The sequence below is a fragment of the Buteo buteo genome, chromosome 9 (genome assembly GCF_964188355.1).
Source record: "Buteo buteo chromosome 9, bButBut1.hap1.1, whole genome shotgun sequence".
Classification (NCBI taxonomy): domain Eukaryota; kingdom Metazoa; phylum Chordata; class Aves; order Accipitriformes; family Accipitridae; genus Buteo; species Buteo buteo.
This window is the reverse complement of record NC_134179.1, coordinates 32,228,075-32,253,910: the sequence shown is the minus strand read 5'-3', so window position 1 is coordinate 32,253,910 and position 25,836 is coordinate 32,228,075. Positions and strand designations below refer to the sequence as shown.

The following is a 25,836-nucleotide window of genomic DNA, read 5'->3' as shown; positions in this document are numbered from 1 at the left end:
GCAGCATTAGGTATTAATAGATTCAAGCTGTTTTCATGTATGACCCATTTTCTGACTCAGACATGCCTTGTTTCCTCTCTCTCTAATTCACTTCATTGTCAACAAATGTGGATCTGTCTGGAAATGGCAAGCAACCTGAAAGCTTCATTGCCTAAGAGACTGGCCCCGCTTCTGCACTGTCCCTCCAGGTTGTTCCAGAACTAAAACCCAGGAAAGCAGAGCAAAATAAGTTGTCTTGTTTATTACAGGGGAGATTCGGTAAGAAATAAGCGAGAACAGGTCTCCAGTAGCTCCATTTCATGACTTCTGATGAGAACCATGTTTAAGTCATGTAGCAGCCTAAAATGAACGGAGTGTGGAGGTGGTCTTTGTAGGGTAGACTTGATACCAGATTACTTGGGGAAAGTCTCCTTGTCCCGGAGAAATTCCTCAGGTCTGTGTCTGCCAACAACTTGGTCCTTTTCTGATGACATCAAGGGGCAGATTTTAAAAAATAAGGACAAGGTTTGTGTCCTATGGCCAATTCTGAATCCCAGATTTAAAATCAGAGTTTTCATTGCAACTTTATCTATCTGAGTGTGAGAGACATTCAAGACTGTTTTTGTGAGAACTGAGACTCCTTAAGAAGTGTAATGCTAGATATAAGTTAGTCCAAGTAAAATATGCCAAGTAGAAATAAAAAAAAGAAATACGGATCTAATAGAAAGGAAATATTTCAGTGCTTAATAAATCTGAAATCACTAGCTTTACTGTACACGTCAATCATCTCAGCATAGTCAAGGAATGGAGGTTTTATTTACTGCATACTGTGAATCGTTATGTGGGAATCACTACAGAAATGTTTAGAACAGGTATTTGTGCAACTGGAAAATGAACGGTGTGCTGTCCAGGTCTTTTGTCTGTTAGGTTTTACACTAAAATTGTCATGTGGAACAATTAATTGAAGCTACTTTTATCCTTAGATTCCCATTTTGGTACAATCAGCATTCTCAAGCTATTTTTTTTGCCTGTTTAATCCTTGGATGTTCTGAGGATGTCAGGTACTATGTTTCTACCATTAGACGTGTGTGCAGCTGCTCTGTAGAAGGAATGAGTCTTGTACAAGATGGTGCAGTAAAAAAATTTCTTTATACTTGCAGTTAGAGGTTCTGAGATAACTTTGAAGTTCAGTACAGATTCAGATACACAGAAGATCACATATTAATCCTCATATTGTTAGCTGAAGTCTAATACTGAACTGAATTAGCACCCCATTAGAGAAGAGTAATTCCTATTGAATATGATTTTGCATAGATCTGATCTATAAGCCCATTTCAACCGTAGTTCCTGACCAAATGAATTTGTAATGATGAGAGCATACTGCATCCATAAAAAAATACTGAAATATTATGAATCATTAATTTATCAATGCTACCTTATTACATCCTTGTAGTTACTGCAGAGTATTTTTGAGGGGAATTGATGGATTTTTAAAGCAGAAATAAAATATTGCATTAGGAATCTTGCTGCTAAACTTGAAATTACCATTTTTAAACTTTTTTTTTTCAGAATAGTAATAGTAATTGCTTAAGCTCTTAGGACAGAACTTGAGCCAGTTCAATTTCTTGTCTGAGAATATGCCCTCTTGCTTTTTACATCTGCACATTTATATCAAGGAGTTTAGCTGAATTCCATCTGACAAGTTCAGAAAAATATCTCCTGTCTCCCTAAACAAAATAGAACCCAAACCATTTGTTAGAAGGTGCTTTGAATATGAATCAAATCTAAACCAAAACCTACCTGCAGGTACCTATTCATACATTGTAAGTTCAACAAAGAGTTGATGCCTGTTGTATTTGGTGGATATTTGTGGGTCTGCAGCGCTGCATCATATCAAGGGTGGGATGCTCTTTGTCTCTTTTTTCCTATGGCTTTTTCTCATCTCCTGACTCACTACCATGTGAAGCAGCAAGCCTTCTCTTATGCACCATGATGCAGAGTTACGTGTACTTACCTTTTCAGAGCCTGCTGCTGTGCATACACTTGCATTGTTGTTCAGTTCCTGTGGGATGTGTGCTCCAGAGTGTGGAGCTGGAGAGGAGCTGAGCTCTTGGGTAGGAATGCAAAGGGTTCTCCACATTTTATCAGGAAGTGAAAACAGGAATCAAGAAAATGTCTCATGGCAGTTCCCACTGGGATTTGTGGAGCAGTGCTGAGGCTGGAGAATGAAGACATAATTAAGAAATCTTCAGTCAGAATCTCTGCACTTGCTTTCTTATCTTTCCATTTTGTGTATTATATTTTCCAAGATAACCTGGTTGAAACTGGTTTTGGCTTCGGGATTTGGAAACAGACTGTTATGGGTTAGAATTATTTAGCTTGGTGATCTGTGATTCTATATAAATATGTATGTGAAATCAAGTGACTATGGTTTCAAGCTTGGATACTAATGCTACATGCTTGAATTAAAAAATAAGTACCCGAGATGCTAGATGGAGCCATATGAAGAAAGACAGTATGATTTTAAAACTGTTATTGACATTTCAAAATATTTTTATTAAGGTTAGAACAAATTTAAAATCACAACAGAAGTAAATCAAAGAATAGAGGCCTTTGGGCAATAATTCAAATATTGACCTATTTGCCTTACAGGATACTTTTGATATACTTTTGAATACATGGGCTGTTTGAAACTCAAACAACCTGGTGTTGTGTCCTGACCTGCTGCTCATTCAGATCACTTTCTGGAAGAGTAATGTCTGAAATATAGAGTGTTGGTGACTTTGGGGGACCACTTTGGTGTGAGGAAATGCAAAATCTCTTAGGTTGTTTTGAAGAAAGATGAGTCGTAGCTGCTGGCTAATGCCATGAGAGGCTGAGTGGCTGTGAGGGGATCCTGCCAGCCTTCCCAGAGCAGCGGTGAGGAGGGATGTGCTGCAGTCAGCCGCCAGCCTCAGCCCCACAGAGCTGCTGCTTCCCTGGCGAGGCTTGGGCTGGACCACCGTGGATTAATAGGTTTGTCATGACAAGCTTACTGTAACATCCACTTCCAACATTCAGCTGTATGCCACAGAGAATGTTTTGGTTAGAAATGAGTAAATAGATGGTTTTTCTGCCTTAGGTAGCCATTAAAGAATATTATGCAACAAATGGAACTTGAAACCTGGGTGGTTTTTTTTTTCACTTTCATTTATGAGAAGCGTGCATATCTGGGAAAGAAAAAAAAGGTAAGATTCAGCAGGGGTTCCTTGTCTAGTACAGTGGTATTACGTCTGTACCATATGAACAGGTAATAATATGTTTTTAAATGTCATGACAGAAGTGCAGCTGCTGTGTCCATAATACTGAACATTTAATTCTGTGTGAATTTGTCTAACTGATAGACTTTTTCCTTCCTTTGTAATTTATAGGGCAGGGAGTAATTACTGTCTACCAACAATAAAAAGTGAGAAGATTAATGAGGTGCTATAACATGGCTTCTCTGAAGCATTTGCGCTTATTTTCTGTTGCTGTGAGGAATAAGAAATGACACAAATAGATGACATGGACTTGCCAAAACAAAATGCAACTTCTTAATATCTTGAAACAAAATTACCACCAACACAAAAGGCAAGTGCATGGATTTCTCACAGACATAATTTCTTACACATTGCTGCATAAGTTACCCCAAAAATATGTCAACAAGCAGTTTTGCAAACACATATTATGTGCAGTTGGCTACATGAATGTATTTCCTACCTTTCATGAGCCATGTTCTCTATGCTTACTACTGATTGCCTAGTCAGCATATGCAAATTTATCTGTGAACATTATTTGAATGAATAATTCAGCCACTCTGGGATAATTTAGACAATGTAGATATATAAAACTTACTATTTACTGTTTGATCAGTACTGATGATTGAGACACCTGCACATGAAGACAGAAAGATCTGCAGTCTACAAGCAGAAAAGATAAGATACAGAGGAATGAGGAAAAGAACAGTGTAGTTTTTCAGTCTGCTATTTTAATACTTTATACTGTTGTAATTTAACCATTAGTCTGATCAACTGAAAGCTTCCACTGCAAGAGTTTTTCCCCTGCCACATTTCTGGTCACGATTCCTGTGGCTGCATTAGTAAACCAATGTGACTACACAGCCTGGATCCTTCCTTCTTCACCCTGCATTTTCTGGCCTCCTCTCTTGCTTCAGTTCTTGTGGACTGTGTGTTGAACAGCATTCATTTGTTACTCTGGGCCTAAGTGTCTATCGCCAGAAATGAAGGGAGCATGAGACTGCCCAGTCTGGCAGCAGTTTGCAGTTATTACTTGGACATAAAGAAAAATAACAGCCTTTGTAGCCTTTAACAGTAAATTTTCAGAAGTGATGTCTAGGGGTTACTTAGAGAGGTGCCGAACACCCATGACTCTCCTTGAAGGGAAGGAGAGCTGTAGGATCTAAGAAATTTAAAATCAGTTTGAAAATCAGTTTGGCAGGGATGTCTCAAATTGTATCATCTATGTAACAATCAGTTCAGGTTCTATTTCTTAATAATTTTATTTGCTCTTTCTTACACTTCCAACTACATTTTTAGCATATGTAATCTTCTGTTTCTGGAGATCCTCTATGACAAATGTAATAGATGATTTATATTTTATTTCATTGTATGTCAACAGTGCTTGGCCTTATAAAGCTAGCACACACTGAACAACTAGGCTACATGGTATTGCCAGACTTCACTGCTCTGTTTCAAACTCTAATGTGTCTATCACACTAATATTCAAGGAATGAATGGGCATGCAAAGTTGAATTCAGCACTTTCCAGAGGACAAGTGTGAGTCAAGTACCTCAGCTGGAGCAATGTTTCCCCACAAACTACCCAGATTTTGTGAGGCATCATGTTTCTGTGTATCTGACTTGCCTCTATTTTGACTGAAAGGACAAACTAAAGCATGCTACTTTGAGGTTTGCATCATCCCTGCTAGGGTCCAGACGTCTCAAGAATGAAACTTGATGTAATTTGATATTAATTTTTTTGTAACAGAGGAAGAAGAGTATATAACAAGCTACAAAGTGAGGGTATTCTGTTGTCCTGACAGTACTAGAGTGCTGTGAACACTTTTAGCAGCTCAGCTCCGCAGTTGGAATGTGGCCCTTCTTGTATGCAGTGACTGGTCGGTATGATGTGTTTTCAGACCAGCTATTTGTTTGCCTTCTGTCATGCTTTTGCCACCTGTCCTTTGGTCAGTAACACTCAGCCATGTGCTTTTGTCCCATGTGCTACACTTGTTATGCTTTCAAGAGTATGACGTTCAAGTTATGTTTGAATTTCTGGGATGCATATTCCTTGTACATGGGCATCAGCTAGGACTGGTGCCTTTGTCTTTTCAGCTGTCCATCACGTGTCGCAGCACAACATGTGGTGTACCGGTCTTGGACTGGCTTTTGTCTGCTGCTGATACTGCAGGGTAGCCGTGGCCTGCAAGGAAGTTAATCTGCTTGTGTTACTGGGATTGTGTGGGTCCCATGTACTAGTAGTTTGGTTTGATGAAACTGGTTTAAGCCCAAATGGGCCCTTATGTTTAGGAACTCTTTTTTATTTTCACCGGGCTCTAGACTGTGCGCTGTTACTCCAAGGACTGCAAAGGCTCTCTTCCTAGGGTTTACTGTTTTGGGGCAAGAACAAGGAGCTGTGGATAAACCACATCTTCTGGGGCAAGTCCACAAGGTTTTTTACATGCAGGTGTCAGATTTTCCCAAGTGCCTAGTTCCTTCCCTGCTGCCCATATCCTGTCTTTGGGCTTGACACCTCTGCGTAGTCTTTTTCTTGTATTCTTGCTAGCAGCTGGCATAGAGTGGCTTGTGGATGGCCTGGGCGGTAAACTCTTTGGGAGAAGGTTTTGTCTCTTCTTTCTGCTTTATATCAGTTGGTTCAAGAGGTCTGCATGCACTTTGATGAACTTAAAGGCACTACTTTAAGTAGTCTTTTATTTCACCAGGGTTTATTTTCCTGTGGCCTAGAGCCCTCTGATTTCTTTGTTGGGACCATATGTGGCTGTACCAGTGTTTTGTTTCAAAAGTTCACTTTCAAATGCAGCATACCCCTTAAAGTTACATCTTCAGTTTAAAATGTCATTTTAAAGAAAAATAGCCATTTGAAATGATAGATTGGTTTAGATTGGAATTTTGGAAACAACGTTATCTAAATTGTAATGTTGTGTTATACAATCTGCATTCCTATTTAATATATTTTTTGAGGTTGGTGTAAAAGAGAACATTGATGTCTTTCAAGTATTTTTCTTTAAAAATGTCTTGTTTAATGTTGGTCATTGAAAGATTTTCCAAGGAATTTAATGAAGCTTTGGGTAATTGGTTAAAATGCAGTCTTAATGTGTGCATCTGAAATATTTGGAAAGAAGGATTGCCCAAGAAGAAAAGAAACACATGAACCCATAAAAGTCCTATAAAGGCATGCTAAAGGAAGATTTATGACTGTTTCCTGTATTTTTGCTGGCATTTACCTTTGAAATAGTCTGAAGGTAAGTTTAAGGATCTGACTACTTCCTGAAACATCCTTTTCTAAACTATTAAGTGCATTTAACCTTTTCTTTTCAGATAGTAGGATTGTGCTTGTTTATCTGAATGTTAGAAAAGAAAAAAAATAAATAGCCTAATGACTGAGTAATTCTGAAGAAAGCTTGCTTAGGAACAGTGAAACCTGAAGAAAAGACTTCTGGATATGTTATATTCTTATATGAAAGGCTGAACTTCAGCTTTTTCACAAAAGCCATATTTTAATTCTAAGACTCATGTAAGAAATGCAGTGGTACAACTTTTCAGCTTAGTCTTTGAGGCTTAGCATAACTTTAATGGAGATGAGGGTGACTAGATATTTCTAAAAGTGTGAAAACTGTAGAGGATATACACCAGAGACTGTCAGTTGAAGCTGGCCTTTTGTTTTTTTTCATGCTTCCAGCTTTTTAAACATATTTTATTCTTCAGATTGTTTACACTTAAGTGAGATGCCCTGTGTCCAAGCTTCCAGAGTGTTTGCCTGCCAGGCCCTCCACTTTGACACACTTGTGGGCACAGCTGATTGCCACACTCAGGCCCTGTTGCTTCTGTTCCCAGAGCCACATGGCCACACACCAACTTGGTATTGCTGCCAGAAAATCATATCTATGTGGTGCCTGGAGGCACTTTGTCTATCAGCAGCTTTTTCATCAAATTTGGCATGCTTTTAGACAGTGGATTAAGGTTTTTTCCTCAGGTGAGATGACTCTTCATACACCAGAGTCTGTGGGATTGCCTAACTGAATGCGAGAGCTGGTGTCAGAGGCAGATTGTGCCCAGGCAAAACTGTGCGTGGCAGGAGGTTGAAATGGGCAAAGAAACCCTGAGCAAGTTAATTGGTCATTATTTTGGATCCTGGGGAATTGGATCAAAATATTTATTTCACTTGATGTTGTTCCTTAAAGAGTGAGAGGATCATTGGGTGATCAGGGATTGCAAAGATACATCAAAACAATAATTTGCAGAGATTTTACTCCAAAGATAAAATAGTACCATTAATTTTTAAATAAGCAAATGGTATCTGCCAGTTGTTAAAAGCAGCAGAGATCTGTAAATGGGCCACTTGAAATGTAAGTATGTAAGAGAATGTTTTTATAGTGCTGCTTACCACAACAGAATCTGAAACATTAAATATTTCTCAAATTCACTAAGGGTCAGTGCAGTGCCCAGGCTTTGGGAAAGAGAAATCTAATGCACAAGCACAATAACTAGGGAATTACCAAGTAGGGAAAAGGGCTGCAGAATAAAAAATATAATCTAAGGGGTAGAGAAACTCATAAGCTAAATATAAGTCAACAGAGTAATCTTTTGCAGAAAAGGCAAATTTTATTCTGTGAACAGAAAAAGAGATTAACAGATCAACATGCTGTTTTAGGAGAGACTGGCAAGGTCTCTTTCAGAGTTTTATGCCCACTAAGGGGCAAGCAAAGTCCTTATGAGAACAGCAAGAGGATGGGAGGATGAGAGAGGAGACTGGAAGGAAGGCTAGAGGCTGAGAGGTGGCATAGCAGGACCCTTACAAAGGGAAAATATGTACTAAGAGGGCAGCAGCTGGATTGTTCTCCAGGCTAACTGGAAATAGCTAAGAACAAATGAGCTTACTTTCCAGCAGAGAGGATTTAGGCTGGACATTAGGTAGTGAAGCAGCAAACAGACCACAGAGAGAGGCTTAATTATCGGAAATGTAAGGGCAAGTTAAAACAAGTTCCCGTGCGGCGGGTCTCAGTATATAGTCTCTTAGGTGATACTCTGTCCTTGCTTTTCTGAATGTTAATATACAGTGATTGCAGAGTATGTAATTTCTGTAGGTCTGTTTATGGCACTTTCACATTGAGACTGCAGGGCAGTTTGGCTACTGGTAGTTAGCAGCAGCTTCAGCTTCTGCTTAACACTGCAGAACTGTACTTGTGGATGTGTCTGTAGATTATTTTTATTATATACATATTTATTTCTTTGTAAATGTGCATTGCAGGAAAAGAAATATTTTGGTGTTTGAATATCTTTCTTTCAAAACTTTTTAAAATTAGGATTTCTGCAAAATGAAAATCCCACAGAAAATATTTTTTCCTTGAAAACTAAAAAAGAGGAATTTTTATTTGCAGAATCTAGATTTCTATGCTGATTTCAATAGCCTTCAAAATATTAATAAGAGGACAGTGTTTTTTCTTATTTTAGAAGTGAAATTCTGGCAAGAAATATTACAGCATTTATCCCATATTATGGCTTGCATGGCATCTCTCAATTGGTTCTTCAAAGATGTGTTTCTGGCCCCCATTTTATCCCATGGGCAAAGCATCCTGGCACACAGAACCTCAGGGCTCCAATGGGAGTGGTTACTGCGATGAAGGCTTGCCTTATAAGAGGTACAGTCCCAGTTCAGAGGAGAAAAGACAGAAGAACAAATCATATAAGGCAAGACCCTATACATAAATGAAATTTCATAACTTTGAAGGTATTATTAAAAAATATTTGTGGTGGTGGTGGTTTTTTTTGTTGTTTGTTTGTGTTTTTGTTTTTTTAAACTTTAAAATTTTTTAATTCTGTTTGGGCTGACTTGAAACATCATAGTTTTTCTTGTTGACAGTCCATAGCACTTATAACGTACACCACAGAATTTCAGAAATTTTAAGTTCAGCCTTGGTAAAAAATATAGAATTTTATCCTTTTATGATTAACGAGTTACATGTGGTCAATAAATGGCAACACTAAGGTCCCTCAATCCTTCTTCAGTTACAAATCTCAGTATGTGCTTGTGGAGCTGGTGGGGCAGGTCAAAGGAAAGTAGGACTATATATTAACAGGAGCTAAGTATTCATGGCAGACTGGGTTACAAGGGTACAGAGAAAGGCAGAAGAATGGAACCTTCCTGCCCAGGACACAAGGAAAATAAGTAGTGATGAAGGGAGAAGGAGAGCTTTGGATGCGGTGCCTGTGGGGAGTCTGGGCATGGGAGAAGTAGCCAGGCAGAGTGAAGCCAGGCACTGGAGGAGATGACTTGGTCCTTTCTGGACAGGGAGACTGAGAATGGAAGGAAAAGCCCAAAGGTGGAGGTAAGTGTAAGAATGGAACAAGAGGAGCTGGGTGGGTCAAGTGAGAGCACTTGACAAAGAACACCGGTGGAAGGATGGAGCAGACATTCCCACTGACAGCAGTAGCAGCAGCTTCTCTGTATTTACCAGTTTTTACTTATTCTCCTAAACTAGAGTAGAATAAAGGACTTGTAGTGTCACTATTTGCAGCTAGCTGATGGCAGGTAGCACTCACATCCTTCCTCTGCTGCTCAGGAACGAGAGATCTGCCATCGCCTGCTGCATTAAGGCAAGTGAGAAGTGCATCAACTTGTCCCAGCCCTGCTCTCTGTGACTATAAATATGAGGCAGAAGGATAATATTTTTGTTTTTCTAGATGTCTTTTTTTAGAACATGAGAAGCTACATGCAGAAAAATGTTATTTGTAAACTTGCATTTTTAATAAACCCAAATTAAGGTGATCTGTGCAAAGCTTATTTGGTCCCTTTGTTTCTCTGTGGTTATTATTATTATTATAATTATTTTCATAATTATAAGGTAATCATAAGTGGATTGCTGTTTCAATATATGAAAAGGATCAACTCTGGAATGTGTCATGCTCATACAATGAAATGTCTGTTGTAAATTCTCTACTCGTTTCTCACAAAGACCGGTATCTAAAAAAGGAATGAGGCAAAAATTTCAAGAAGTATTTTGTGAAGGCAGATGATTTCTGGCCTGAAGACCTAAATTTTCTGTCTAATGCTGCCACAAATGTTTCTATGAAGTTCAGAAATAGTTTAAATCAGACTCCTTACAAGTAGTCTTGTGTTGTATTGTAATTTTCTTTGTGCTGAATGGAAGTCCCTACAGTCTGATTTATGTAAGTGTTTAACATTCACCCTTGCAATTGCAGACAAGGGAAGTAGCACTCTGAACATTCATATTTAATGGTGGGTACTTAAAAAAACTCAGATTGCACATAATTCAGTATATACTTTTAACCTTAATCTCTCTCAGCCTTATTTTTTTTACTTGCCACTCACAAAAGTATTGGAAGAATACATTCATTAGCACCTGTCAACTGCTAAAATGCTATAGAGGCATGGAAATACTGCAAAGAAATTAATTCTGATGCTATAGCTGAATTTGGATAGTGTGCTGACAATAAGGCATCAGATACTGAACAGTCAGGAAAGAACCCCCCAAAGACAGAATAGCTACTTATCTAATAAATTCTTTTTATTCTACGCACTGATGAGCTGTTGCCCTGTGAAAAGTGTGGTTGTATAATTAAAGATAACACACACATGCACACTAGGGATAAATGAAGGTTTCAGTTGCATTTATAAGGTGCAGTTCAGCCATGTGCTATATTTAAAATCTTAATCTTCTTTTAATGTATATTCATATAAAACATGTATGTAGGTGTTTCTGCATTCACCTTATATACAGAAAGGAATTATTAACTTTCTGTGCATAAGAAAAAAAACCCAGAAAATTGCCATTTCTTCAAAACTGTTTGAATTCTTGGCTACACCACGAGGTACAGCTACACCACCACTCTTCACTTAAGACTGATAGAAAGGACCCTGTAAGTGAGTTGTCGTTTAGATTCCAACAGCACTAAGAAATAGAATGAAATGGAACTAATTTCTAATTATTTATTCCAAAGGGGTTTTTTTTGTATGAGTTTAAATTTCAGACCTGTTGAACTGACAAATAGATTGAGCTCTTTCCTCTTTTAAACCCACTCCCTACGCCCTGCCATCCCCCAAAAAATCTTCCACATTTTTCAGAATGTTGGGCAAACTTCTATGTTGTCAAGGGGATCAGCTGCAAAATGATTAGCTCACATTTATAAACCATAGAAAACTGATCCCAGGAGTGGAAGTACAGAGAGGGAAATATTGAAAACATCCAAATTCAGGTACCGAGCATGCGAATGGAAGAGAAGCCTGGGCTCCCTTCCCCTCCCGTCAATAGAACCCCCAGGAAATACGGCTGGAGATTCCATGGACCGCACAGTGACTGTGCATAGACACACCTCTCTAGCTAGACTTTAATCCAGGCTGCAAATATTAGTGACAGATCTGAGAAAAAAATTAAAGTTGTAAAAAATGAAATTTTAAGGGACTGAGATGTGCAAATTTATACTGACTTTAGCAAATACCTTTAGAGGAGATTTTTCTTCACACATGGCATGGTTTAATTTTGGCACATACAAAAGTAGTATTTCAATCACTCATTTTAAAATTAATCAGACTTAAGGATGAGGGAAGATGATAAAACTAATGTCAAAGGAAATGTTTTATTTCATGTTGAATAAGAAGTTTTGGTGACCTAAGAAGACATGCTTTTGTTTTCATGTTGACAGAGCCTGTCCTCAACACTACCATTTCTTTGTCAATACTGAGCTATTTTTCCTAAGTTATTTTACTCTAGTTACCAAATGAAATTGTATTTTATTCTAGGTTTAAAGAAAACATTCCAGTCTTCTGACTATAAAATACATTTTCTGATATGTTGTGAAATACTGTCAATATTTTAAGATTATTTTGTTTTTTAACTTTCATATAACTTCATTTATTTTCAGTTTTTTTCTTAAATTTCTCTCCTGTTAGTTATCTTTTTTTCTTTTTCCTGCACTGAGGCCTGTCCTGTTTTCAGCTGGTTTCCTTGCCATTTTTTTTTCTTAGTTGGCCTTCACATATATATCCTGTTGTTTTTAAAGTAGTTCTTCATATTGTCTCTCCTCATTTCCTTATGTCAATTTTTTCTTCATCTTGTCCATTCACTACGCTAGCTTAGGAACTTCTACACTACTACTTCTACAGGTAGTCCTGTTAGGTGTCCCTGCACTCACCCTGAAGAAGAAGAGGAGATATGAGCCAAATCCATGAAACGAATGAGCTGAAGTGACCAGAGGAGCATTTCTCCAGCGTGAAGGTCTCCTCCTGTGTTGCTGTCACAGGTGGCAAGGGAGCTGCTCTGCGGCTTTGCTCTGGTGGCCGCCTTGGTTGCACTCTGTATTTCCCTTGGTGGAAAGACTTGTGAAGGCACGGGGAGCAGTGCAGTGCTGTGGGAGAGGGAAGAGAAGGGGCTGGCCATGCAGTCAATATAGAGGTCTGAATCCCAGGCAGCTCCTTCTCATCCTACAGTTTATTTTCACCCAGGAGCGTCAAACTTTCACAGCTATGTTTATCCCATATAGAAATTGTGGATGAACTTAAAAGTCATGTTTAGTGAGGTAGGCACTAAGCTGGAAGCGACATCCTCATTGTCTAAGGGAAATGCTTATTACTCTCATTTTTGATGCTGCAGCCAGAAACATTAACTTGCTGATGATCGGGGAATAAACTGAGGATAGTGAAGCAAGAAAGGCCTGCATGTATATTAGTTACCTAAACAAGGCCAGGGCCTGGGTGCAAACATCAGCACAATGGCTCTCATGGCTCAATAGCTTCACTCTCCCAGGCATGGTTTGGCCTGGCTGAGTGATCCCTCCCGGGGCATGGCTCAGGCAGGAGCTATGCAAGGGTCCTTCTCCCTTGGTAGCATAGACAAAACCATCCTCTTTCGGGGAGGAAGAGACGTTTGCTGTGTGAGTGAAACGTGCTCAGAGCCAGGAATTGGGAATCACTCCAATCAGGCCCCAGGGTGAGCCCCCGCTGATCTTCATCATCGGTGGAGGGTCAGCCAAGGAGCGATGCCAGCTTCCAGTCCCGTCGCTGGAACCCACCCTCACTGCTGTAGCCCATCTTGTGCCAACACTGGGTCAGTATGGGGCCACCTTTCGAGGTCCCATGTAGCCTAAAATACCCTGTGATTCTGTTTGTTTGATATACAACTCCATGCAAGATTTTCTCTCTCCACCCTCAAGTTGTATTTAGCTTAATTACAACCCTAGGCATTTTGGGATATTTATTTTAAGCCAACATTTTCATTTGGCTGGCATATGATTTTTTTTTTTTTCCAGATTCATTGGAGCTACTTTCTCAGAGTACGGTTTTGAGGGACTTACTGTACTTAGCAATTTTCTGTTTATTTGTATACCTAGTCATTCCTATCACAGTACTTCTCCTTGAGATGTCTTTTAAGTATTTTCAAGCACTTAATTGTGTTCAAATAATCTTTCATAAATTTTTTGCCCCATAGGGAATTTCGCATTGTAACAGCAAGTTAATTAATTTCATGTTGAATAGCAGAATGGTGTTATAATAAGTAAGTCCAATGTATGGAAAGGCATTCATGCTAGACCTTGACTCCATTTGAAATGGCCATTGGTTTTGAGGCTTTTTACACTAGGAAATTCCATCCATTCTGGTAAGAAAGATTTAGCAACTGCAGATTAAAGTTTCTTGTATGAAATTAAATTCAGAAAACTAGAATTTCTTAAGGTGTCTCCTTTAACTGTTTAAATAACTTTTCCTTTAAGCCCTCCTACCTATGAAATCTCTCTATTTCAGATAAAGCTGGGGTTATGAATAAGTTGGGCCTTATGTCGCTGTTGGGTGGATTGAGTTCTGTGGGTTATCCTAAATTCATCCTGCCTGCCAGTCAGATTACCATGATGTAAAAAACTGAGTTTACATTACAAAACTGTAATGCCCTCATGTACACATTCTTTTTACCTTACAGTCAATATGGGGTTAATGATCTCTTGGTTGATTCAGAGTTGCAGGTGATGAGTGAATGTTTAAAAGAGGAGTCTTATTTGCTAACACATTTATTGAAGAGCAGACTCAGCACGACATAGGTGGCAAAACATGAAAGTGAGTGTGGAAGACAAGTTTGTCCTGCTCTGTAGGTTCCAAAACACTTTCCATTTTATGTCTGCTATGTTATTACATTTGGAAACGAGCAGTAAATTCTGAGTATTTTTGCATTCTAATCTGTTCTGTTTTGGCGGGGGCCTTGGAGGGAGGGCTTTATCTGGGGTTTTCTTTCTTTTTGATTTGTGTTTCTCTTTGATAAACATAGCTGACAAGAACTTTTGGTCTCTGTTTTGCGTTATTGTTTGCATAGATTACAAAGGAAAGTGTTGAAAAGGTTCTGCTATTGTATTTTGAGAATGATGATCTTGCCAAAGTTATTAAAGTAGGGTTAGGTTGTTGCACTATGTTCTCCAGAAGGCTAACCCTTGAAACCTAACTGAAAACTGGATGAAGAGCAGACTTATTTTTTGTCAAGACACAGCATCAGTGGTCTGTGATGTGCACTAACTAGCAGTTGATTTCTGGATGAAATTTGAGATGTTATTTTCATTAAGCAAGCTCTGTGTTGTCGGGATACTCTTTTCCCCAAAAGATTTCTTCCTCGCCTCCTAGAGGTGAAGTACTAGAGTTTATTACCAGCTTTCACTTCCATTGTGTAAATGTAAAGGGGTGGCAGGTTGTTATTTCTGGGGAGGATGGGGCTAGGAGTATTTTAGTGTGCGTCCCACTGTGGTTCACAAGAGCCTGAATGTGATGACTCTATAAGGCCGGTTTGCAAAACCTTGCTCAAGTGGTATCTGAGTGGCACCGATTTTGGGGGTGGGAAGCCAGCAAGGCCATCTTTAGATTCATTTTGCTTTGCGAAGGTCTGTGTTAACAGATTTATAGTGCTCTTTCAATGTAACATGTCTGCGTGCACGAAGGCAACGGGGGACTAAGTCAAATATGAAATGCCTGGGCATTATGGGCAGGCGTGAGCAGTGGCATTGCTCCCCTGTCTGTGATCCCTTCTGCCTTGGATTCGGTGTGTGCTTACAGGGAGCAGGACGTTGTCTCATTGCTTCTGCCTGCAGCCTCCCTCTGAAAAAGTGGCCTTGTTGTGTGGCTGAGGATGGACAGAACCTGTGGGACAGGCTCCCTGCAAGCAGCATGGCAAAATATGTCTGTCTTTACTGCATCTTCCTTGATAGTGTTTACGCATCTCATTTTCTTTTGAGTGTACTTTTTTAATGAGATTTCTTTTCTGTTCTAGATAGGAAAAAAAAAAAAGAAGCTTCCCCCCCCCGGGATATTTTTCAGTCATTTTTATTATTCTTAAATATAATTTTAATAAAAATATATTTGTGAACCTAGTCTTGATCTGAGTAAAGATAAATATTCTGAAAAGATGAATACTTAAATTATCTGGGCTGAGTGATGACTGATACTTTTTGGTATTTCTTTACTCTGTTTTGGTTTTACCTATTAGTTGAATTGTTTTCCTTTGTATCCAACTAGGAAACTAGGATTGCTTTAGTAAGCATATGTGTGTGTGTGGTGTTGGAAAATTACTACACACCTGCAAAAATACGTAGTTGTTTTGGAACTTGGAATTTTTTTCATTTGACTGTTTTTTAAAGTGCTTTTTCTAAAAGATAACTTAAAAATTAGACTTTATAAAATTGTAATTTATTTGTACTTCTTATTAATATGAAAATAATTTTGGGAACCTTATCTTGTATAACATGCACATTTGTAACAGTTTTGAAAAAAATAAGATAAAAAATTATTAATATCTATCAGGTGGTCATGTATACCTAACAGACTAGTTTATTGCTGTTAAAATTATATTGACAGTTATTTGATTTCTTCCTGTTTTACTTCAAATATTTAAAATGTTTTTGTAGTTATATAGACCTAAAAGTCTATTTTTTAAAAAAGCCATATTGTCAGTTAATTTAAAGTTATACTGAGGATGGATTAGGTGATCTAGCTGCAGGCAGGGGAGAATGGGATGGAGAAGACAAGAAACTACAGCTTTGATCAGTGCTTAGTAGAAAATAAAGAAGTCAATTAAATGAGGCACTGGGGTAAAGCAAATTCAAAGGAAGTTTCAGAACCTGGAGAAGAGTAAAAAAAACTATCTAGGTTTGGTGGGGTGGAAAAGGTAGTTACATGAACAATGTATGTGTTTTATCCATAACAATTTATTAATGATATTGTTTTCACCTTTTAACATCTAAAATATGCAAGGAATTTTTTTCCCTGCCTAGTTTGTTAAACTCATGTTGTCAGAATTGTGACATTCTCCAGTTTCCTCATCTCACTAAAAAGCCAGAGTTGTGCCATGTCAGCACTTCATCATTTGCAGTTTCTTCTGTCTTGCACAAGTCTCAAGGAAACAAAAGTTATTTAAATAATTGTTCAAAATTAGCTGGTATATAAGGCTTGGTAAAAAACTTTGGGTTTAAAAAATGCAGTTTTCCTGAATTATGCCAGTAGCAGTTTCTGCCACCTAACATGGCAAATCCTCATGTTTCTCTAATAACTGATATTCATTCAAAGCTGTTCAATGAAAATATATCATATTCAGGGACAGAAATTATATATAAAAAGTCTCAAGGGGATGGCTGGCAGCACGGGTGAGAGCGTCCAGGTGGCTTTGGCTGGCAGAAAGCTTTTGGGCGTTGAGATGGACTGTGGCAGATGATATCAGGGAAATTTGGCTAGATGGTAGTTGAACATACGTAGAGTAATCAGAAAGCTGCTGGGGAGTATTGGTTTGGAGTAGGCAGGTGCTGTTGGTGCCAGATGCCTTGGTTCATCAAAACAAAGGAAGATTTGCTGCCCTGAAGAAGGGAATAAGGTAAAATTAGGTATGTAGGAAAAAAACTGAAAGAGAGAGCCCCCAGTCTCCTAGGCTCAAACCCAGGATGTGTTTGTTTGAGAAAATGTTGGGACTCTGGGGAGATAAGAGCCACTCATTTACTAACCAGCAATTAAAACATGCATGGTAAGTGGTTAATTACTGTAAACAGTAGGATTCTTCATGCTTTAGCTTGTCTGATGCTGTCACATCCAATTGCACTTGTCTGCTGGACAATTTGTAGTGCAGACTGTTACTGGAAAACATGTTTTGCAAGAGCTGTTTGCCTTCCAGGAGCAATCCCAGAGTTCATTGCTAGTTCCCTTGGTAATTTCGCATCCTCTCATCTTCTTGAATATTGTTTACCATGCCTGCAGCAGCTACCCATAGTAACCTCTTACCAGATTCACTAGATGTGAATTCGTTGCCATTTACACTATAGATTTGTTTGGTTTTCATTCAGCAGCATACTGCACATGTGGGTCAGGTGTATGTTGAGTATGTCCAGTACATGTCTACTAACATGTACATTACTAGAACAAAAATTCTTTGTCAACAATTCTTAAAACCTTCTGACTTTTCTTGTGCTAAAACCACTTCTTAGTTTTTATGAAAGTGGTATTGTAATGAGAAGAGAGACTGGTTTATGCAGTATTATATCTTTGACAATGTAAGGAAAGTTTGCATCTCTAATTGGGCAATAATACTTGAAAATAGCCTGGTTAATAATTCAAGTGACTTGCAAATTCAGATACAAACATTAAGTGATTTTTGCCTCAGATTCTGAAACTACCTTCTGATACTGCAGTCATGCTGAACCCTTCGGACAGGAGCAGGTACACAAAAAAAAATGCTGATTTTTTTTTTTTTATTCCTTTGTGATGTCTCAAGAAAAATGGATTAATTTATCAAATAGCTTTTTAATGTTTTGAGGTAAAATGCCTAATAATATCAGGTTGATTTCTGAGAAATTATTCTCTATCTTACTGGTTCTACACCTTTCCAACAAGAACAGGGCAGGGGGCAATGAAAGATTGTTTTTTTGTCCACCTGTCATTTCAAAACTAGATTTGCTCTTCTTACAATCTGCAGGAGTGGATGAGACTTAACCTCGCTGAAAGAATTATGCTTGTTTTTTGCTATGAACAGGCCAAGCTCTGATAACAGGCGCCACGGCATCCGGGAGAGGATGTCCAGTACCAACGATAAAGGGAGCCTGTCCATGGAGTCCACCAAGGAGACCCGGTACTGTGCTGTCTGCAACGACTACGCTTCAGGCTACCATTACGGGGTCTGGTCTTGTGAGGGATGCAAAGCTTTTTTCAAAAGGAGTATTCAAGGTAATAAACTGTTCAAGTGAATCACTTTTACTCTTTACTCTTGAGGAAACTGTGAAGCTACTTCAGATTGCAGCCTGAGCTCAGGACAATGACATGTATTGGGTTTTCATTAGCAGCTGCTGTGCTCTCTTATACATTTTTAGCTCTGTGTTTGGTGAATGCTTCTAGCAGGTATATAATATGCTGTTATTCAGTCCAAGATTAATGAGGGAAAGAAAAGCTTCTGTATGCTCTCTTTGGTTTAGGTATGTCTTACCATGGAGGCACTGAGAAATCTAATTTAAAAATCCATATTGGATCAAGATGACCACTCTTTCAGGCTATGTATATCTCTTTTAAGATTAAGTTCTTATCAAAACCATTTTTTTTTTGAGAATTCCCTGTCAGATAAAGATTAATTCATGTTGATTGATTTATTATACTTAATACAGTGTTCCATTAGCAAAATTATTCAATCCAAATCTCAGCTCCTTGAAGATGTGAGATGTCTTTTGAGAAGCAGTGTTGAAAAGGAATGTCTCCTTGATGAAATAGCATTTGTATCTGTCAGCAAAGCAGGGCTTTGAACTGTACTCAGAATTGTTTAGTTCTCAGTCTTGTCATGGCTAAAACTATACTGCGCAAGGTGTCCAGTGGAGTAAAGGGCACCTAACAGAAACAGCGGTAATTACTGTGACTCAGATAATTCTTGATTTAAATGCCTGTCAGTCTGTGGAATGGAAACATCTCCTAAACTGAGTAAGAAGCAAGTATGACTCTAGTGAAAATATGGGCACTGTTCAGTATCTAAGTCTTATTTTGGAGGAGAAAATAAAACAGATTTCTTCCTTTCCAAACAGAAAACTAGTAAAGTACTATGCTTTAGTTTTTTAAATCACTATGTGATATATAGGCACAAAAATTCCTGGCACTCCTTTTTTGAAGCGAACACAGTGAGGAACAGTTTTCACCTCCTATCACATGGTGTGATTATTGCCTGTTTTGCTGCATGACTACCACTGAGGTGAGTTAAATAAGAAAGACTTCCAGCATTCAGCTCAGAATTTTCCCTGCCTTAAAGAAAAAAATGAAAGATTGGCTGTGGGGTAGACATTGATGAAATGATTTGAATGTCAGTGATTAGTTAATAGTTACTTGTATTTCTGCTTTTCCAGACTCATCAAAATGATTTTTAGAAAAGGTTACAGCCAGAGGTCAACAATAAGCAACACTGGAGGGAGAAAGAGTGAAATGCTTTTCTTTTTACATCAGAATGATTTACTTAAACTTGTGACGTAGGAAGAAAAGCTCCCTTACTGAGCGTTTTTCATTATTTTTTGTTTTGAGTTCCCCTGACCAAATCAGAATTATTCTTAAAATTCTGAAATTCTGTCCTTGTACTCAAACTGAACTAAGTCAGCAACAAAGTGAAAACTGAAATATTCTTAAGCAAAAGTAAGAGTTAGTTATCAAGTAGTTGCACAGCACAGATCTTCAGCTTTTGACCATTATGGAGAAAGCAATGAATCTGACTGTTTCATTGAGTTCCATGGTTCTATGTCAGCGCTTGGGTGGTTTTGCCCTCGTCTCCACGCAGACAAATTTTGTGGTCCTCCACAATGTATCTGTTATCTGTTTGTGCTACAGTACATGCTAATTAGTAAATTTAGTTCTTACTACATTTATATGCTTAACATAATTTTTAAGTAAGTAAGCTTTAAAAATTAAAAAGCTTAAGTTTCCAGTGTCCTGTAAAATGCCTTTCTTGATCTTTAAGTCATGTTTGCTCTAATTTAAGCCAATTGCTTCTTGCCCTACCCCTTGTGGGCATGAAGAAGGCTTGTTACAACAACCTTTTACACAGTTGAAGACTGTTATCATATCTTTCCTCAGTCTTTTCTTTTTTAGACTAAACAAACTCACTTCTTTCAGTAGAACATGTTTTCTAGACTTCTGATCCTGTTTGTTAAACTCGTCTGTACTTTCTTCAGCTGTGGTTAACAGCTATCATAAAAGATGACATCCACTAATATCAAGAAAGTAATTCAAGAATATGAGTATTTTTGAGACAATTGTGATCACTTTATCACAGATGGTATGAAAAGTCCTCTAAAGAACTTGTAAAGTCATAGGTACCCAGTCTTGATGAACTAAAGGATTTTTTTAATTTCCTACTGGATCTGGAAAAGAGCTCTACCTCAGCATTTACATGTTCTCGTTAGACATGTGTCCAATTTATGAAAATGACAGTAAATTTTAGATTGACAATACATGAGAAAACATGTCATTTACGTTGCAGATGGTAATAATTTTAAATAGGTTGTCATCAGATATCTAGGAGTGAATACTACTAATGTGTAGGTGTATGTGTAGAAGAATATGTGGACTAAATATTATTATATCTGTATTGTATATATGATATGCATTCCTAAAAAAAGGACAAAAATTTCCTGGGAATCGTGTGGTTAAACTGTGTTGAGGTACACAGGACTTGCCTGTATTAACAAAGTAACAAAGAATGCTTTCAGCAAAGATTTTTGTTGCTGCTTATAGTGTGTCTTTCTTTAAATGTTTTGCTGTGCTGTATTTCTCAGTACATATATAGATGCAGAGATGATTCGTCATTTTTAGACTTCTCACCAGAGATTTCATAGCAGAATTGCTATAATGAAGTTTGATGTTCTTAATGGACTGTAGTCAAACATTCTATATGTTTCTTAATAGAACCACAAGAAAAAGTGAGCACAGACATGACCAATGAACAATCTGTATGGGGTAATCCATTTCCTCCCTGTGTATCTGTTATCCTCAGTGATATCTGAGATATCTATGCTTACTTGCATAAGTATATATTTAAATTTTGTGAAAAATCACATCTGCATTGGACCTTACCCGAGGTGGAGATGGATAGCTTTATTTTTTCCCAGTGGAGCTGGAATGGTTCTGGAAATATTTTGTAAATTTTAAATGCTAAGTTCCTTTTCTTTGCTGTCAAACAGTTACCACTTAAAAGGCAACCTAAATTAGTAACTGTATCTCAATATGTGCAACTGCTCAATTTTGCTTAAACAACAGGCAGTTGGTGGAAAATCTCAGCTGCCTCCTGAAACTTCCCATGTCAGTCTATTTTGTTAGTTTTTGTCCCAAAAGTGATTCGGGACCTTGTTTTGAGAAAACTCTGTGCAGACTGATATTAATGCCTAATGTTTCATGGGAGAGGAAAATCATATGACACCAAGAACACTGTGTTGCCTGGTGATAGAAGAGTGCTTTATTCTTCGCCCAGCATATGTAACCTTCAAGAGCGTACTTGGTCAACTGACTTGAATCCATAAGCATAACAAACAGTCACATCACAGCATTCTCTACTTCTCTACTAAAATATTTATGGATTTTGAGACCAAGAAGGGCCATTAGATCATTAAGTCTGATCCTCTCTCAAGATAAACTTTATATGCTATCCATGTACAAAGCCCGATAAGTTGATGGAGGTAAATCTTTTTGAAGATGCCCAGCCTTGATCTGTGGGCTCAAGAGCTTTCTTAAAATGATTGTTTATTCTAAAGATTTTTCCTCCCATCTGCTAAAAAATTACCTTTCTAATTTGAATTACTTTGGCTTTTATGTCACATCCACGAACCAGACTTAGTATCTAGTATCTCTCTCCTGTGGGAAGTTCTTATAACTTAAGTTGTTATCACCTTGATATTTGAAGTGAACTAAAATGTTTCAGTCTCCTGCTGTGTATACTTCTGAGTTCTTTTTCTTTGCACCTTTTCTAGTTCCCCCACACCCATAATAGCCTCTTTAAAATTTAGATGTCAGAATTGGATGAAGTATTTCAACATCAGCCTTACAAATGCCATTTACAGGTTAAAAATCCCCTTGTGACTCACACATTCTTTTCCCCTTCTTCTAATTCTCCTGGTTTTTTGGATAGCCACCAAAGGGTATGGGACAGGAAGGAATTGCTTTTACCATCTCTGGCAAGCATCCAACAAATGCCTACATATGGGGGGCTGAGAACCCCCAATGGGAGCACAAGGGATTTAGAACAAATGAGGGGTAACTCCTTACACTGGAGGGTATCTTGATCTCAGAATTGCTGAAGTATTTTAGAACTCCCCAATTCTATTTCCCTGCCTCCTTCATATACCCTTCTGATGTTTTTCAGGTGCACCTTCTCTGCCTTTTCTCACAGCTGTATACTCAGAAAAAATCTGGGATATTTCACAAATATTCATTTAAGAATTACTGCATGATGGGAGGCAGTACCAGTCCAGCAAGAACTGGCTGGTATCTGAGAATGGATGAATAGCCACGCTGAGGGATTCCAGAGGCCTGCCATTAAGATCTTGATCACAGAGATATCGTGGTCTCTGAAGTGCAGGAATTCTTGAAGCTGGGAAGTATTTTAGTTGTGTGGCTTGAACATGGATTTTATTTAACAGTTATGCCTTCTGACCATCAAGTAGGAGAGTTTTGGCAGTAGACTTTGAATGTTATCAATTGTTTTAACTTCACAGCGGTAGAGCTGTACTTTGTTGAAAGTATGTAGTTCAAACTTTAATGCTAGGAGTGGTGGTAATATATACATATTTTTGTCTGAGTTGGAGAGAAATTAACTGGTAAAACATGCCTAATAAGTGGGTGTTTAGGTAATGCTGCAGTGCAGCAATTGCAATATTGTCGATCTGGGAGGTTTCTGAGATCTTCCCTTTAACTCTCCATTATTTCTTCTGTTTTCATGGTATTTTTGTAATCTGTTTGATAACAGCTGCAAAAGCTGCACAGATTCTGCAGCCAAGAAAACAGAAACTCCCTAATAAGACTGCTTGTACACTTATTCTATGAGTTGTCAGCAGAAAGAGCAAAACTACAAAACATGAACCTAAGTGAGACTAGCAGAGGTGATCACAGCCAATAAACAGGGGCCTGCAGACCGGTATATAGTCTCAGGGCGGAAAACACAAGGTTCCAGTTTGAGAGGTAGCTAACTGTTGGAAGTTTGAAGGTTAGAAAATGTGTGTTTGGAAAGTCCACCAGGGTTTATCCATCATTGGGACTGCTCTAACAGCCTGTGGTCAGCCAGGTTCTTATTTTGATTTATTTTTGTGATTTTAGTAGTTTTCCTCTAGAGCCCCTTGAGTTAAACACATGCTCTGATCGTTGTCCCTTAATGTGCATTTTTAATATCAGCAGTCTAATTGACAGTAATCTTGTTTCAGAAACTTGGATGTTATTGAAAGGCAAGAGTCAATACCTCTTTTTTCCTAGTAAGGCAATTTTGAATGTGGTACTCTTCCAGTGATTTTGAAGTCCTGCATTCAGCATGAGTGTGGCAGTGACTTAAGATGTTCACATCCAAGATAATTCCTTATTTTTCATGGTCTAAGCAATTCATAGGGCTGCAGTGGACCTTGAACCCTAGTGCATCTGTCTGTCCTGTGACAGGATAAACTGTTGCCAATTCTTTACATATGTTTATTGAACTGCTTCTTAAAAACCTGTAGCCTGATCCAATGTTTTATTCTCTTTATCTCTGAAGGTTACTATAAAGTTTGAATCTGCCTTCCTGCAGGTTAAGCTCATCACTTATTTTCCTGTCTATCATGCCACAGAAAAAAAGTTGTTCTCTTTCCCTCTGCAACAGCCTTTAAAGCTGGAAGATTGCTATCACAGTTTAAAAAAAAAAGAAATTATTCTGTTTTACCTAACCTGAAGAAACAGTTTATTCAACCTTTTCTCATCGGTATTGTTTTCTAGACTTCTTATCTTCTAGTTGCTCTACTTTGGAGATTCTCCATTTTGACCCATTTTCTTTTTTTTTTTGAAGCATGATTTCCTTCTATATGATGCTTTATGAGTACTGAACAGAGCAATAGGATTAACTTAAAAGCCAGCCGGTGGTATTTGTCTACATCCATCACACTGTAAGGTTTGCTTTATTTACAAAAACCTGACACTGTTCAGTCATAATCAGTGTGTGATGCAGAATAAACTCAAGCATACTTTGCTAGAGAAGAAACCACTTCTTTCCCATCTTGTTTTGTGCATCTGATTATTCCTGTTTTAATGTAGTGATTTATTCTGGTCCTTACTTTTGCACTGTTTTTTCCCATGTGCTATCTCCAGTTTGCCAAGATAATTTGGAATTCTTGTCCTGCAGACTCCTGCCCTTTATTTCAGATTTATTTCCCTCTGACTAGCAGAGTAGTCTGGTCTTTTCTCTGCTCTTCTAACATGTATAAATGTCATCGACTGATGAATAACATTTAATAAAATAAATACTCCAGTCCATTAGCCATCAATGAGGAAAACACAGTATAGAACTGGATCCAGGACAGACACTATGGAGCCTCATTCAATATCAGCATCCATTGTAACAGTGAATTCTGATAGTTTTCTGAAATAATCTAAACTATATTTTCATAGCTGACATATCAAATGTCACGCCAGGCAATGTTGAAAGCCTTTTAGAAGCTGGGCAACACACTTTACCAGAAAGTAGAGAACACTCACTGATTGTTATCTGATTTTATAAATGGTCACTGGTTCTTCCTCTGCCAAGTCCAAAGCTTTTCCCACCTCCTAGACAAAATTCCTAGCCCTTAGAAGCTGTACTTAATATATCCTGTATTATTAGCCTTAATGGTGTTTTACTTCCTCTGGAATATGATTATTGTGCTATATCAAGCAATGAAAAAATTTTAGCATATTTCTTGCTGCAGGTATTTAATGAATATTTCATTTGGAAACTCACATTATTTCTAGCTTAGGGCTGAGCCTGTCGGGGGGAGAGGGGGTGGCGGTGGGGGGAAGACCTTTACATTTCCAAATTGCAGGACAACATATTTTTTTTGTCCAGTGGGAAAGTGCTTAACTGTTCCACTTGATTTTAGAGAGTGTGAAGGAAAATACATTTCTGTAACCTCATTTACCTCAAGTGGCTTTATTGATCTAAAGGGGCTCCATGAGTTTCACTCCCATGAACTTTCAGAGTTTGTGTAAGTTGTCTTTTACAGTCACTTTTGAAGAGTGGAAATCCTACTAGAGAGAACTGTGTCAGATGACTAAAATGATAAATGTACTGGAAGTGCATGAAGTGATCTTTGACATAATTTATTTCCAAAAGGAGGCTATTAACAAACTTTATTGAAGTATGTGTACTAGTTCAGAGTTACTGTAAAAGAACTAGCGTGACAATTAACTGCTGGTATAATTTAGTAAAAAATGTAATAAATATCTCATTGTCTGAATTCTTTGAATAAGATTATGTATTTCTTTCAAACATTTGATTTAATCTAGTCACAAATTGTTGAAATAGTTGGACTTCCTTTGTTATAAGCAACACAGTTTTCCCCACTCTCAGATGTGGCTAGAGATATGCAGGACAACAGACTAAGTTATTTTT

General features: G+C 38.0%; 1 protein-coding gene across 1 annotated transcript in view; it reads left to right on the top strand.

The window, feature by feature from the left end:
* ESR1 (estrogen receptor 1) overlaps nt 1-25,836 on the top strand; it is a 192,718-nt gene that overhangs the window by 84,819 nt on the left and 82,063 nt on the right. Inside the window, exon 3 of the mRNA XM_075035976.1 lies at nt 18,253-18,443. Coding sequence (XP_074892077.1) covers nt 18,253-18,443 — 191 coding nt within the window. The remainder of the gene's footprint in view (nt 1-18,252; nt 18,444-25,836) is intronic.